The sequence below is a fragment of the Chiloscyllium plagiosum genome, chromosome 12, assembly GCF_004010195.1.
Source record: "Chiloscyllium plagiosum isolate BGI_BamShark_2017 chromosome 12, ASM401019v2, whole genome shotgun sequence".
Lineage (NCBI taxonomy): Eukaryota > Metazoa > Chordata > Chondrichthyes > Orectolobiformes > Hemiscylliidae > Chiloscyllium > Chiloscyllium plagiosum.
Genome location: NC_057721.1, coordinates 56,126,833 through 56,141,768, shown reverse-complemented (window position 1 = coordinate 56,141,768; position 14,936 = coordinate 56,126,833). Strand labels below are relative to the sequence as shown.

At 37.6% G+C, this 14,936-nt stretch overlaps 1 protein-coding gene across 2 annotated transcripts in view; it reads left to right on the top strand.

The window, feature by feature from the left end:
* Positions 1–13,887, top strand: part of tfg (trafficking from ER to golgi regulator) — a 119,386-nt gene extending 105,499 nt beyond the window's left edge. The window contains exons 7-8 of one of the 2 annotated variants that reach the window (XM_043701129.1): positions 7,359–7,442; positions 13,016–13,887. In XM_043701129.1, coding sequence (XP_043557064.1) covers positions 7,359–7,442; positions 13,016–13,395 — 464 coding nt within the window. In that variant the 3' untranslated portion in view covers positions 13,396–13,887. The remainder of the gene's footprint in view (positions 1–7,358; positions 7,443–13,015) is intronic. The other variant, XM_043701130.1, reaches the window with a different exon arrangement.
* Positions 13,888–14,936: the final 1,049 nt, after the last annotated feature.

The following is a 14,936-nucleotide window of genomic DNA, read 5'->3' as shown; positions in this document are numbered from 1 at the left end:
TGCTGTTATGACTTCAGTCAGTTCAGTCAACTGCAATCCAAAAATGTGCAGGTTAGGTGGATTGGCCTTGCTAACTGTCCTGTTAGAGACAAAAAAAAGCTGCAGATACTGGAATCCAAAGCAGACGAGCAGGAGTCTGGAAGAACGCAAGACAGGCAGCATCAGAAAGAGAAGAAAATGTTTCAGGTATAACATTTCGCCCCATAGCACCCAGGGATGTGCAGGCTAAGTGGATTAGCCACAGTAAATGTGGGATTTGAGGGATAAAGTGGGGACCTGGGTCTGGGTAGATGCTCATTGGAGGGTCAGTGCAGACTCAATGAGCCAAATGGCCTCCTTCCACAATAAAGATTCTATTATTCTATGAATTCATGAGAGACTTTGCTGTTCCTTGTTCAGATAGATTTATCTGCTTTTGGGGAAGGAGCAGGGCTTCTAGAATAGGAGTTGCTTCAGGAGTTGGACAGAGGGCTGACACAACATTAATGTTTATTAGCATACTGTCAGCTTTTCATATTTAAAAAGGATTCAATTCACCGTTGGATGAGTGTTCTTGCCACTTGCAATTTAGAATCTCAGATGTCCAGTGAAAATACGATGGATGAATCCCCTGCTTTATTTTAACCACCATCTGGAGCATCTGGTTTTGTCTGACATTGACCTGTAACTTCTTCAACAGAATGCTTGGGCCAAGTCATATCTTGACTGTAAAATTTTGAGTTATGGAATTGCATGCAAATCACAAACTACAGGTGTGTAAACAAGAAAAAGACTGCAGATATAAGTATTTACCTAACTCATAAAAAATGATTTTTAATACTATAGATTTTATTTTTTAAGATTCAAATATCAGTACCATATCTCCTAGGTTTTTGCTCCCAAAGCACTGTTCTAAATTGATGCCATTAGTTGTTTGGTCTCCTCAAAACAATTCTGACAGTTGTTTTTAAACAATAGATTTCTGACTTGGAATGTAGTGATCAGGAAATGGAATCAATGCTAAAGCATCGAAAGGCAGATACAAGGAGCAGACCATTCAGCCCCACCATTCGCTATGATCAAAGCTGATCATCCAACTCAGTATCCTGTTCCTGGTTTTTCCCATACCCTTTGATCTCTTTAGTGCTAAGAACTATATCTAAATCCTGATTTGAAAACATTTGATGCTTTAGACAGAATCACTTTCTGTGGCAGAGAATTCTATAGGCTCACCATTCTCTAGTGAAGAGATTTCTCCTCACCTCAGTCCTAACTGACCTATCTCATACTTTTAATCTGTGATGCTTGGTTCTGGACTCCCCTGCCATTGGGAAAGTCCTTCTGCTTTTGTCCTGTCTACTTCCATTAGAATTTTATACATTTCAGTGAGATCCCCCCCATACCTCTAAATCCAGTGAATACAGTCTTGACTGAATCAGTCTCTCTTCACACTTCAGTCCTGCCATCCCAGAAATCAGTCTGGTAATCCTTTGTGCAATCCCTCCATATCCCAAACATTCTTCCTCAGATAAGGAGACAACAGCTTGGCATTTACCCTAGGGATGGAAGGTAGTAACATCATTGTATAAAGGACGATAATTGTGGTTGTTTGAGCTGGTAGCAGCACTACGGATGACCCAAACCCAAAAGGTCAAACTTTTGACTGCTTCTGCAGTGGCCTGCGCAGTATAACATGGATGTTAAAATGTTTATGTGGTAGAAGCAGGGAGAATTAATGCAACATAATGTCTAATTTCCATTTGAATGTGGTCCACATTAGAGGTGAATGTGCAGCATTCGCCTCATGAGAGGAGAGGAAGATTCCCTTCTATTCTTAATTAAAATTTGCAGCATCCTCAAAGTTATTGGTTACCTGGGATTAATATTTGTAAGAAAACAAATAGTACCATTGAAATTGACTCAGTATACAATCGTTGTTGTCTCATGGCAGATTCCTGGCTCATTGTCTGCTGTTGCTTCCTCTTGAGCTGCTTTCTTGGCATTTACTTTGTCAGTGGTGGTTTGCCATTACCTTCCACTTTGTGTCAGAATGAGGAGGAAGATCCTAAGTCTAACTTGGACAAACTGGAAATCAAACCTGCATTGTTGGCACCGGTCAACTGAGCTATCCAGCCTCCATGTTTAAACTATGACTTACCAAATTATCCTGCTATGGTTTTGAGAGTCTTAAATTCTCAAAAGTGCTAAGACCAATGTTGTAGTGTTCAGTGCAGACTTAATAAACGGTGCCGATTGCTGTTATAATTTCCAGCTGTGTGGTCATGATATTTATGATGTGTTGTGAAGGGATAAATGAACCACACAGTATAAATTCAATCCAGATGAATTAATTGGACTAACTGATTTGATCAAGATTATCAATGTTCAGTGTTGTGTTTGCATAGTACAGAATACCATTTGTACTGACATGTGTCTTAATTTAACTAGCATATCAATCACAGTAGAAATTGTGTCTCTGCAGCAGGGCTTGTACATAACCATTTGACTCAAAGGTAAGAGTGAAAGCTTAGGCATCACTGAGACCAAAACTTACTTTAATGATTGCTGGAATAACAGTAATATTGTGTGATGGAGATGTGGTCTAATGAGTTTCCGCATTTATATTTGAAGTCATAGAACTCTACAGGAGGGACAGCTGTACAGATCCTTCGGTCAAACTCGTCCTTGCCATCAAATATTCTCCATTAATCTAGTTCCATTTACCAGCATTTGGTCCATATCCCTCTAAACCTTTCCTAATCATATGGGTATATGCATAGGAAGGGTTTAGAGGGATATGGGCCAAATGCTGACAAATGGGATTATATTAAATTAAGATATCTGGTCGGCATGGACCAATTGGACTGAAAGATCTGTTTTCATGCAGTGCAGCTCTATGACTCTAAGTATAAATGAGGGAGCACATCTCCATCACACAATATTACTGTTATTCCAGCAACCATTAAAGTAAGTTTTGGTCTCAGTGATGCCTTTGCGGTACACTCACCTTTTGAGTCACATTGTTATGTTCAAATTGAGAGTGTGGTGCTGGAAAAACGCAGCAGGTCAGGCAGCATCCGAGGAGCAGGAAAATCGACATTTCGGGTAAAAGCCCTTCATCAGGAAGAGCCTTTTCAGCACCACACTCTCGACTCTAATCTCCAGTATCTGCAGTCCTCACTTTTGCCTGGTTATGTTCAAGACCCGTTGCAGAGACACAATGCCTTATCTAGACTTGTGCTTCTGTACAGTACTAAGGCAGTGCTACACTGGTGGATGTGTTTTATTTGGTTGAAACCCTGAACTAACCTTCTGGTACACAGGGGGAAAAAAAATCAATTTGAAAAATGTCATCAGGGAGTTCTGTCTTGGCAAGTCCTCAATTCGCATCACAGAAAGCAGAGCCTCCTGATTTCCTATGCTGTTAAATTTAGGATCTTGTGTGTGCGCAGTTTGATTTTGGCATTTCTTTATGTTACAAAATGGCTGCAGTTTAGAGCCACCTAATTGGTTGTGAAACAATTTGGATTGTCTGGGAACATCGAATACTATACAAATGCATGTTCTCTCTTCAAGAAACTTGTATCTTTAGATTTAAAGCTTGTTACCCTCTGTTAGGACCAAGGCCTATTTATTCCAGACCCCATTTTGAACCATCATAGCATTCACAGGGTATGAGATGATCCAGAAATGCTGGACCCTAAGTCTCATCATGGAAAATACATTCCTTTATTCCTCAGCAGATCAATCATTTTCATCTTGTCATTTTTTAACAATACAACAATTCTGTCACAGCCACCGCTCTACATACAAAGTAATTTCAATCAGCACTGGACTTGGTGTTCAACACTCTTGGGCCAATCTATCTAATTATCATTCTCAACATTCCAAAATGTGCTTGGTGAAATTCAAGTTGCTTAAATCTATTTTATCTTAAGAATAAGCAGGTATCATGGAAATCTTTTCACGAAATAAATTGAATTGCAGTAAACATGTAATGTGTTCTTGCACTCTAATAAACTTTTGTCTGTTCTGCCTTTAGGACCCTGTTTTCCCCTCTCCCTTGGGTATTATTCAAGCTTTCCCCTAAAAGTAAAATTGATACCTGCTTTAACTACTCCAAATGGCAGTGAGATCCACATATTGACCACTCTGTTCAAAGAATTTCTCCTAGTTTTTAAAATTTGATTCATTAATGTGCTAATTAATAAATAAGCTCCTTACTCCAAACTCATGCACAAGCTTCTCCAGGTGCATCTTGCTCCATCTTACCTGACAGTTTCAGCATATCGATATGGTAAATGTCTTGTAAAATTTTTTCTGTATTTTCCCTGGTTCTTCAATATTCTCCTTGTGTATGAAGATCAAAACTGCCCACCATGATCCTCTGGAAATGACCAGTCAACATTTTGTTTCAGAGCGTCTAAACATTAGACCTGAGGAGTAAAACACAAATCAGAATAACCTGGCATGAGAGAAGCAGGAGATTAAATACACAATTAAAAGCTTAAAAGCTTTGCTGTATGATGTGATTATGTTTAGAAGTCAATCAGTAAAGAATGCCACGAGAAAAAAAATCAAGTAATATAGAAGCGATGAAACTGGCAGTCGCTTGAAGCTGTACTCTGTAGAAAAGTCAACAATAAACTCGTATAATTTGAACTCAGTGTTTTAATTGGCTTGCTCAAATCAAATAGAAATCGTGATAATCTCTTTCTCTTTTGGACCTTTTCTCTGCCTTTTTAATTCGTGTCTGAGTTTGTTTAAAGTAATGGGTAATAAAGGTTTGTTATTTTCTAGTTTCATAGCTATCTAATTTGGTCGTGAACCTCTGTTTACTCAAATGTCTGGTATTGTTGTTAACTACTTGTTGACCCATTTTGTTGTCAATCCCCAAATACTTATCATAATTTTCATTATAGATTTTGTTTTCCTAGTTTTCCATATGATACAAGAATCAAACTTGACGAGTGGGAAATAAGTTAGAGGAAAAGTTTGGTAACTCATGTTTTTTTTCAATTTCATTTTGCAAGTATTTATATGCTGAATGTGTGGAAACAGTGCTGGCTATTTCAGTAGGTAAATTTGAATGGAGCTAGTGAATACTTGATGACAGATGGATGACTGTTTCTTGTTTGGAAAGATTTTGGATGTTGGTGAAGCACCTTGATCCAACGATTTGGAGATATTTTCTTCTTCCTAGTATTTGACTTGTGTGTGAGAAATCTGTGTCTTTGTGGCAATATGTACATTTGGTAATTGCTGACTAGCCATGAATGGAGCTGCGAAAGCACCATTTTAACCATATTTAATAATTCTAATAATTATATGTGTACATGCACATAACAAAGCAATTTTATTAGCTGGCACCTCTCGAACCAGGATTGTGCCAGTTGAACAAATATTCCAGGTAATGAAGGGGTCCACATAATCAATGTGAAAACATACACTAAGTATTAGAAACGTAATGCAGGGAGTCATTGTTGTACTTTATCTACAGCATAAATCACTCAAATAAAACTTAACAGCAAAGAGCTTTCTCACTCACACCCTCAACTGACTGTTCAGACATTCTAGTGGATCATTATATTTGAATAAACACTCAAAATTCAATTAACTATATTGTGTGGCCATTCAGTTGAACAACAAGTATGTTTACAATGTGGTAAATAAATTTCAAAAATCTATAATAATTGGACAGAATAATATAGCAAACTTCAGTATCCGAGGTGTATAATTTTTGGCACTTTATCAAGAGTGCTGGTACATAAGGTGCCAGTTAAAATTAAGTTTGCTCTACATCTAAAAGTATTTCACATGCCTGAATTTTCTGAAACAATTGTTAACGTCTGGGGTTATATAAATCATATTTTTGATACCATTGCATGAGGAGACCATTGAACGATGAGAGAGCACTTTCAGAAAATCTGATCAAATTAAGTGAACTACAAGCAGTATAGGATGGAATTTAATGTGACTGAATGTTAAGTAAGCTATGTTGGTGAAAACAACACTATATGATAAGAATAAATGAGGGTTAATTGACTGGTCAAATAAGAATTAGCATGTTGTTTAAATTTAAGGTTGTGAATGACTTGAGGAATTTGGAGGTGATAGTGTTTCCATGCACTGTTGCTTTTGTCCTTCTAGACGGTAGATGTTGTGAATTTGAAAGGTACAACCAAATAAGCCTTGGCCAAGTTGCTCAAGTGGAATACAAATTGAGCATGGTAAGCGGAGGCATTTAATAGTACTGTTAATGACCCATTTCATCACTTTGCTGTTGAGTGATGGATTACTAATTTATTAAAATGGATTTGTCCTGCTTTTTGTGGACATGACATGTCAGGGCAATTTAACAGATTTTTGGATAGATTGCAGTGTCGTAGCTTAGCATAGTGTGGCTAGTTCTGCAGCACAAATCTTCAGTATAATAGCCAGGATGTCGTCAGACCCCACAATTTTTGCACGCTCCATTGCCTTTAGCTGTTTCTTAATATCATGTAGGGTAGATAAAATTGGCTGAAGATTGGCATCTGTGATGCTAGGAACCTGATTCAGCTTTGCCTTTTGCACTACATGCTGGGTTCTCCCAACGTTGTAGCTAAGGATATTTGTGTGGTCTCTGTATCATGTTTGTTGTTTATTATTCTGCATGATTTTATAGCCAGTTGAGATAAATAAATGAATATGTTGATTCTGAAGTTGCAATCTTCTATTTGCAAGGTTGTTTGTATTGTCTGTGTCCATTCTTTTGTCTACCAGTATTCATGACTAGATGTAGTAGGTGCAAACCTTTGATCTGTTAGTTGTGGGATTGCCTTGCTCTATTGCATACTTCTCCAGCCCTTTAACATGCATGTAGTCCCATATTGTAGTTCGACCAGATTGAGACCTCATTTTTAGGTGGGCATGGGGCAGCACAGTGGTTAGCACTGCTGCCTCACATATTTGATTGCAGCTTTGGATGACTGTCATTGTGGAGTTTGCAAATTCTCACTTGTGTCTGTGTGGATTTCTTCTGGGTGCTCCTGTTTCCTCCACAATCCAAAGATGTGCAGGTCAGGTGAATTGGCCACGCTCAATTGTCCATAGTGTTAAGTGCATTAGTCAGGGGTAATTATAGGGTAGGGGAATGGGTCTGGGTGAATTACTCTTCGGAGGGTCGGTGAGGGCTTGTTGGGCCAGATGGTCTGTTTCCATACTGTAGGGAATCTAATCTTAAAAAAAAATCCTTCACTGTGGAGGTAGGTGGAATTCTGTGTGGGTTTGCGGTTCAGTTTAATGTTAAAGTCACAGTGCAAATGTAGTCCTAGTCCTAATCTTAATTCTAACTACATAATGGTGGTGTGTGATTTCAATTACTTTTTGTTAAATAGGTCAAATGTATCAGCAGTACCAGCAACCAGGATATGCACCTCAACAACCACCGGCCCAGGCACAGTATGGACTGCAGTACCCAGGTGAGGACGCAGCAATAAAGGAAGAAAGTCGTCAGCATTGCTGAGTTTTAAATTCTTTGGAATTATCAAAGGGGAGCTTTTGTTAACTGTTTGTTGTCTAGTATCATTGAGCTCAAAAATTAAAAAAGGCAGAAATCTAGCTAAGTATTTCTTTTTTAAAAAAGCACAAATGAGCAATTTAACATGTGGCATAATAAACATTTAAGCTAACATTCACAAAAAAGTTGAGTATGACAAAGTACAATAAAGAGGGAGAGATTAGCTGCATTTTGGCTCAATTACATGAAAATAACTCTTATCTCATTGAACAGAATAACAGGTAATGTAGCAGGGTTTTTTTCTATCACAAAGGACCTATACTAAGGTATTTACTTTGATATTAAATCATTGTGCCTGCATCACTTACTTGTGGACAGACTTTTTTTTTACTGACTGCCAATTTAAAAGCAAAATAGTTTAAGATGCAGTTTCATGTATGTGTGTGGAAGTCTGACTTTGAATTTATGCTAATATTATTTATAATTAGTAATAAAGCTTTCTATGGAACTTTGCAGTTGGCCATTTGAGCTGAATTGTTTCTTTTCTCTCTCTTTGTATCAAAAGACATTCCTTGATGTTTTTGTGTGGTGAACTTGGAGCACTTTTTTTAAACAAAGCTCTAAGTAGATACATCATTAAAACTACTGTTAAGTATTTTTAGCCAGGATAGCCAGTTGTCCACATGATTGAGTTGCTTTAAAATAATTGAAAATTACTATTCCAAAAAAAGGCAAACTGAGCCAAATCTGCCAGGAATGTGCTGATATTGCTAGCATTAACAAGTGTAACCTTGACCCCATCCAAGTAATTTTTCCGGTACTGTTTTCGTCATCAGTGGTTGTGTGTTAACTTCACAACTCTTCATGTTGCAGAGAATGGACGCCATCATGGAGTAAGTCCCTTTCCTTAAGGGTTGGCTGCTTTCTAACTGCATATAGGGTAGCACATGATGCAGACCAAATTTAATGTAGACGAGTGTAAAGCATATGGTGACAAAATGAAGTATAATTATTGTGTGCTGTTTGAAGAGTTGATGGTAATGTTCAAAACATTCCAGTTGCTGGACTTATCAAATAATCTGTCAATCTAGCAATCAAAAGGCAAGGTTTGGAATTATAAACCACAGTCCAAAGATGTGCAGGTCAGATGAATTGACCACGCTAAATTGCCCATAGTGTTAAGTGCATTAGTCAGAAGGAAATGGGTCTGGGTGGGTTACTCTTTGGAGGGTTGGTGTGAACTTGTTTGGCTGAAGGGCCTGTTTCCACATTGTAGGGAATCTAATCTAATCTAATCAAATAAATTTAAAGTACCACATTCAGAAGGAAGCAAAAGTTCAAACCAAAGACTGGCAGTTTCAGACTCATCTCATAGTAACTCAACGTTTATATCAGGAATAATATTCATTGCAACTCTTCCACCTGCTTAGATTCTTTGTAATTTCAATTCATGAATGCCCAAGGCTTTTCTTATTATTTAGCCTGGCAGAACAATGTTGAGTTATTATGAGATGTTTCATTTGCTCCCTTTTTAGCTGTAGTTTGTCTTGCAGTCATACAATGTACCTAACAACTGGGGTTATATTTACATAATGCTAGAAATCTTAAGTGCCCTCTGAGCAATTCAGGTGGGAAATAAATGCTGACCTAGCCAGTGACATCCTCATCCTGTGAATAAATATAATAACAAAAAGAATATGTCTTACTTCTGTTTTGTTTCTCATTACATTCACCTCATATTTGGATGATGTGCTCTAAACATTTGGCTTCTCTTCCTAAACCACTTGGTTTCTCCTCCTTTGAATGTGCTATTTAAAATGTGCATTTTTGACCAAGCTTTTAATTCTTTGACTGAGCAGTTTTTGTCTGAGACACTATGGGGCATTTTACTATGTTGATGACACTATATATATGATGCTACTGCAAGATTTTGCTCGAAATTCAGATATGGCTGGCCAAACACACAGTTCCCCTATATCTGTCAAAGTTGGGCAATAGGGGTTGAACTGTGAAATGCAAAGTTATTCACTTTGGAAGCAAAAAGAAGGTGGCAGATTACTACCTGAATGGCAGTAAATTGGGAGAGGGAAGGATGTAGCAGTACCTGGGTGTCCTTGTGCACCAGTCGCTGAAGGTAGGCATGCTGGTGCAGCAGGCGATAAACAAGGCAAATGATATGTTGGCCTTCATTGCGAGAGGTTTTGAGTACAGGAGGAGGGCTGTGTTGTTGCAGATATACAGGGCCTTGGTGAGGCCACACCTAGAATATTGTGTGCAGTTTTAAACTCCTTTTCTGAGGAGGGTGCTTTGTTATTGATGAAGTGCAGTGAAGGTTTACTGACGTATGGTGAGACTGACGTATGAGGAGAGATTGACTAGGTTAGCATGGTTTTCGCTGGAGTTCACATGAGTGAGGGGGAATCTCATATAGACTTAAAAGTCTAACAGGACAAGACAGGGTAGATGCAGGAAGGATATTCCCAGTGGTGGGTGCGTTCAGAACCAAAGGTCACAGTCTAAGGATTCGGAGTGGACCATTTAGGATGCAGCTGAGGATTTCTTCACCCAAAGAGAAGTGAGCCTGTGGAATTCATTATCACAGGAAGTAGTTGATGCCAAAACATTGAATTTATTCAAGAGGCAGTTAGATACAGCACTTGGGGTAAATGAGGGAGAAAGGTAATGGGGAGAAAGCAGGATTAGGCTATTGTGTTGGATGGTCAGCCATGATCGTGCTGAAAGGTGAAGAAGGCTGGAAGGGCTGAATGACCCCCCTCCTGCTCCTATCTTCTATATTTCCATGCATATTAGAACCTGAATAGATAATAAGAGCTAAAACAAAAAAAAATACTTTTTATTTTAACTTCTGTGCATTTTTAAAGCCCATTTTAATGAATTTGTTTATGGAAGTTACGTTGTATTGGTCTGAATTTCCTGTTAGATTTAGCAAAGTAACCATATTAATTGACTTATGCACAGTTATTATTTGTATCTTGCGTTATATGCTAGTTTTCTCCTATGGTCACATGTGATATATGCAATTGCAATACTTGCAAATGATGATTCTGTTAGTTGTGCTTGTGCTATGTAAACAAAGAACACTGCCAGAGTAGATGTGCTGAAGTCGTAACTGTCTAAGCTGCACTAATTTACTGAAAGTAGAGATCTAGGGCTGGAAAATTTCAATTCCGATTTAATATGGGATTCAATGATACACTATAAGCAATAGCTGCAATTTGTACCTATCTACTGTAAGTGGACATTCAACATTTTTGGGTTAATTAATCATAATGATCATCCACTAAAAATGCTGACATTCTCTGAAATTATGCATTCATTTGCATTCATGTAATCTGTCAAAATAGCTGTGGCAAGTTTAATAATCCTGAATTTGTCACTCACTAGGAAAGCTTTGACAAATATAAGCAGAAACGTGGAGTCATTCAGGGGCATAAATTTTACTTGGAGGATGTTCTCTGTGTAGAACTTCCCTACCTTTGTTTTTAAGTTTCTAGGTTCCACTTCTGTTTTCAGGTCAATGGAGACCAAGTGACTGAAAATGTGCTTTGCTTTGTTTATGCATTGTTTCTTTAACATCAGCACTAAAATGCTGCTGTAGCACAATGATGCCATTTATTTCTGTAAACCTGAACTTGTTTACATTATACAGTTTAAACATTGAATTGAACTCTTGAATCTGCAGTTGACTGGATTTTGTGATATAAAAGTCTCCATATATCCTTCTTTAAAAGTAACGTTAATTCAATTAAAAAAATGTCAATTTTGAAGATTGATTGTGAGGTCTGAGAAGAAAAAGCTTGATTACAGTTACTTTTCCTCAACTGGCTCACACTCTGTGTTAGTGGATTCTTGCACTTGTCTTGACTGTCCTATGTGTACATAGTTATTTTTTTACCCTCCATGTTTCTTGGATACCTCATTGTTCAATGATCAAGATGAATGAGGAGAAATCACTGCTTGGAATTTTGTGAGCACTTATGGGGACGCTGAGGGCTTTTTACTTGTTGGCTCATGAAACTAGCTCAATATAAAGAAGACATTTTTACAAGCCAGCAGTACTTGCAAAGGATACATTTGTTGTCTGGGTTCCTGCTAAACCTTCAGAACCAGACATGTCTTGCACCTATGTACTTCCTATTAGTTAAGCACATATGGAGAAGATTACAGTACAAAAAAAAGTGATGGAAGGTGAGTACAAAGTCAGGGGTTTGGGAATAGCCTTCATCATGTCAGAATATTACATTGGAAACACCGATTGAATTCAGACTCTTGACGCATTGAACTCTTGAATATAGAATATAGGATTGAGGCAACTTTTTCAAGGTCAGTGGGTCATCGGGTCACCTTGACCTGTCGCTCAAAAAGCCTCTCAGCCTGCATAATGCTAGCTGAATTTCAAAGGAATATTATGGAATCTCCTAACAGAACAGGAAGTCATTTTGCTTGTATTGTCTGTACCAGTTCTTGGAAAGAGCTGTCTAATTTAGCCCTATTGCTCAGTGTTTTTCCTACAACCCTGCAGTTGGTCCTGCAAATGTATGGCCAATTGCCTTAGGCAAATTCTAAAGGATGTGCTTCCATCCCCCTTTTTAGTTGGCATTTTCCAGATCTGAACACACTTATTATCTCTAAACAAAGAAGTCCTGCTTGCTCCTCTGGTAATCTCTAGTTACTGGTCAATTTGCCACAGGAAAACCAGCAGCGTTTGCTGTTCACACTTTTCATTTTGAAAAAGATTGTGCAAGAAATTGTTCTAAGTGTGTGAGATTGTTCTGCTGTATTAGTGTCCCTCATTTTGAATACATCTATTAAGTGTACCAAAAAAGAGAAAATGCTGGAAAATCTCAGCAAGTCTTGCAGCATCTGTAAGGAGAGAAAAGAGCTGATGTTTCGAGTATAACTGATCCTTAATATTTTTCCCAAAGTATAATACACAGAATTGCAAATGCTCATTAATTTGAAGAGCTTTTAGGACTACTCCAAATAATAGTAGAATAGCATAAAAGTGAAAATCCAATTTTTTTGATAATTGTTTGAGCTGGAATTTACTGAACCTAGACATATTTACTGCATAGCATAGACCATCCAGAATTGGTATGATTCTGAACACAAACTGACAGTTTATCAAACCAGCAGCGTTTGCTGTTCACACTTTTCATTTTGAAAAAGATTGTGCAAGAAATTGTTCTAAGTGTGAGATTGACTTAAATGTGGTTGCTTTTAATGGGCATACAACTAGGAATCAGTTGGCACTTGTTTCATTCAGGTGTTTCTCCAAGAGAGATAACAGTTGGTTGTAGCCCATGGTGTTAAAACTTAAATTCTCACCAGGGAAATTGCTGAATCTCTCAGCAGGGTTTGTATCAAGGTGAGCAGCAAGTGCCCTTGTTTAACCCTGCCAACAAATTCAAGATCAATAAAATTGCTTATGTGAAACTGTACTCGGTGAATCTTTTTATTCTGTTGGTGTATTAGTTATGGTGACATTCACTTATTTTTATATTTTTTTTCTAGGTTATAACCAACAACCAACCTCCCAGCAGCAAGCTCAGCAGTTCCAAGCTTACAATCAGCAAGCATCCCAAGCTCCTGCACCTGGATTCTCCACTCAAGCCCAGCAATTACCATCACAGCCTACTCAGCAGTACCAAGGGGGCTCCTATGCACCACAAAATTATACAACACAAGCTTCTCAGCCTGCTAACTACACAATGCCACCTACCTCCCAGCCTGGTATAGGTCCAAATCAACAAGGGGCTTACCAACCAAGGCCGGGTTTCACACCATCCCCAGGGAGCAATGTGACACCACCACCGTCTGCATCTAATCCATATGCACGAAATCGTCTCCCATTCGCTCAGGGTTATACCCAACCTGGCCCAGGCTATCGGTAAGACTCTAGGGATGCTGGAAAAGCTGCAAGTCTACTTACAGCTGCTAGGTAATAATTTCCATCCATGCAAAGAGAGTCCAAAACTACGTGATTGAAATCAATTTATAATCTAAAGCAGAGCAAGCCCTTGTAGTAGCTTCAGAATAATGGATTTCGTTCGCTGGGGAAAGAGACCAAATAGATTTATTTTCTCCTATTTTCTGCTTTCAAACGTATCAGCATCATAGCATAAGAACTTTTATTGAGACACAACCTAAAAATGTGTTAAGTGATTTTGACTTTGTAGACTGCCTTGGCGAAAGAACAAAGAAATTTAACTCTAGTTTGGAAGTAGACCATGGATGTGATTCATTTTTATTGTTAAATGAATAACGATATGTACTAAGTGATATCCTGATTAAATTGAGATTAGAAGTTAACATGTACAAAAAAGTAACATCCACTTAGAAACTAATAAAGATGTTGAAACTTATAATTTTATTTTAAACATTTATTTATGTTTTTGTCTGGGCTCTAATTTGTGTTCAGTATAACATTTGTATTTTGTTAATTTATTTAGTTTTCAGGAAAAAGAACAAGAATTTCTCTGATGATTGGTGTGCTTTCAAATTTTGATACTTTGATCTCAGGTTGGGGAGAAGTCGTCTCCTGTCTTTGACCATTTTGATCAGGACATCAATTTTCTTTTTCCTCTGCAAAGTGAAACAGATTGTATTCACACAGAAAGATGAAGTTGTTTCTCATCGCACCTTTAATGCCGACAGAGTCCTTGATCAAATCCCAAAGTGCAGTCATTCTTTTTCCAGTATTTTCTTGTAAAATTTTTATTCAACTTCCTAAAGTTCTAAACTTCACTACATAATTGTGCTGTGTTACTTTCCTAACCCATCAAACTGCCAAAGCCTCTTTGGAAATATATTTAAGCTTCTAGCAAAGCATTTGCACATTTTTTGAACATTTAATTTTATTTAATTCCATTTCCTCCCTTGCATTTATTTGAGGCATATGCTCAGAAAATGTAGTATTGGCATAGAGGATATTATGGAAGCCAAGGAGACACCTGCTGTACTTTCGCTGCTACACCTCTTGTGGCTCAATTCTGTTTTGGCTTGTACAATTAAACTGAAGTATTTGCCCAGTTTATTTTGATGCAAATATATATGCTTTTGCAACTTTTGTAAAAAAAAAAGAGGAGGTATGCATTCTTGACATGAACAGTGACTCCAGCTCAAAAATATTTAATTGGATGTAATTGGCATTGGGACACCTTAATTTTATGAAAGTTCAAGTTTTGTTCTTACATGTGTATATGAATGAATCTGCATGTTCACATGTATGTATGTTTTTTCTCAGTTTTAAGCAGCATTAGTCTTCAATCTTCATTTAATAATAAAGTGTTATAACATCTGATGAATTTACACAGGAGTTTAAATTGATCTAAAATAACTTCACTTCAAATTATTGTCGTGATTTAAACTGGGAATAATGTACTGGCAAAAAATACTTGTGTAGTAATGGGACATGACAAAATGTGTAAAAATC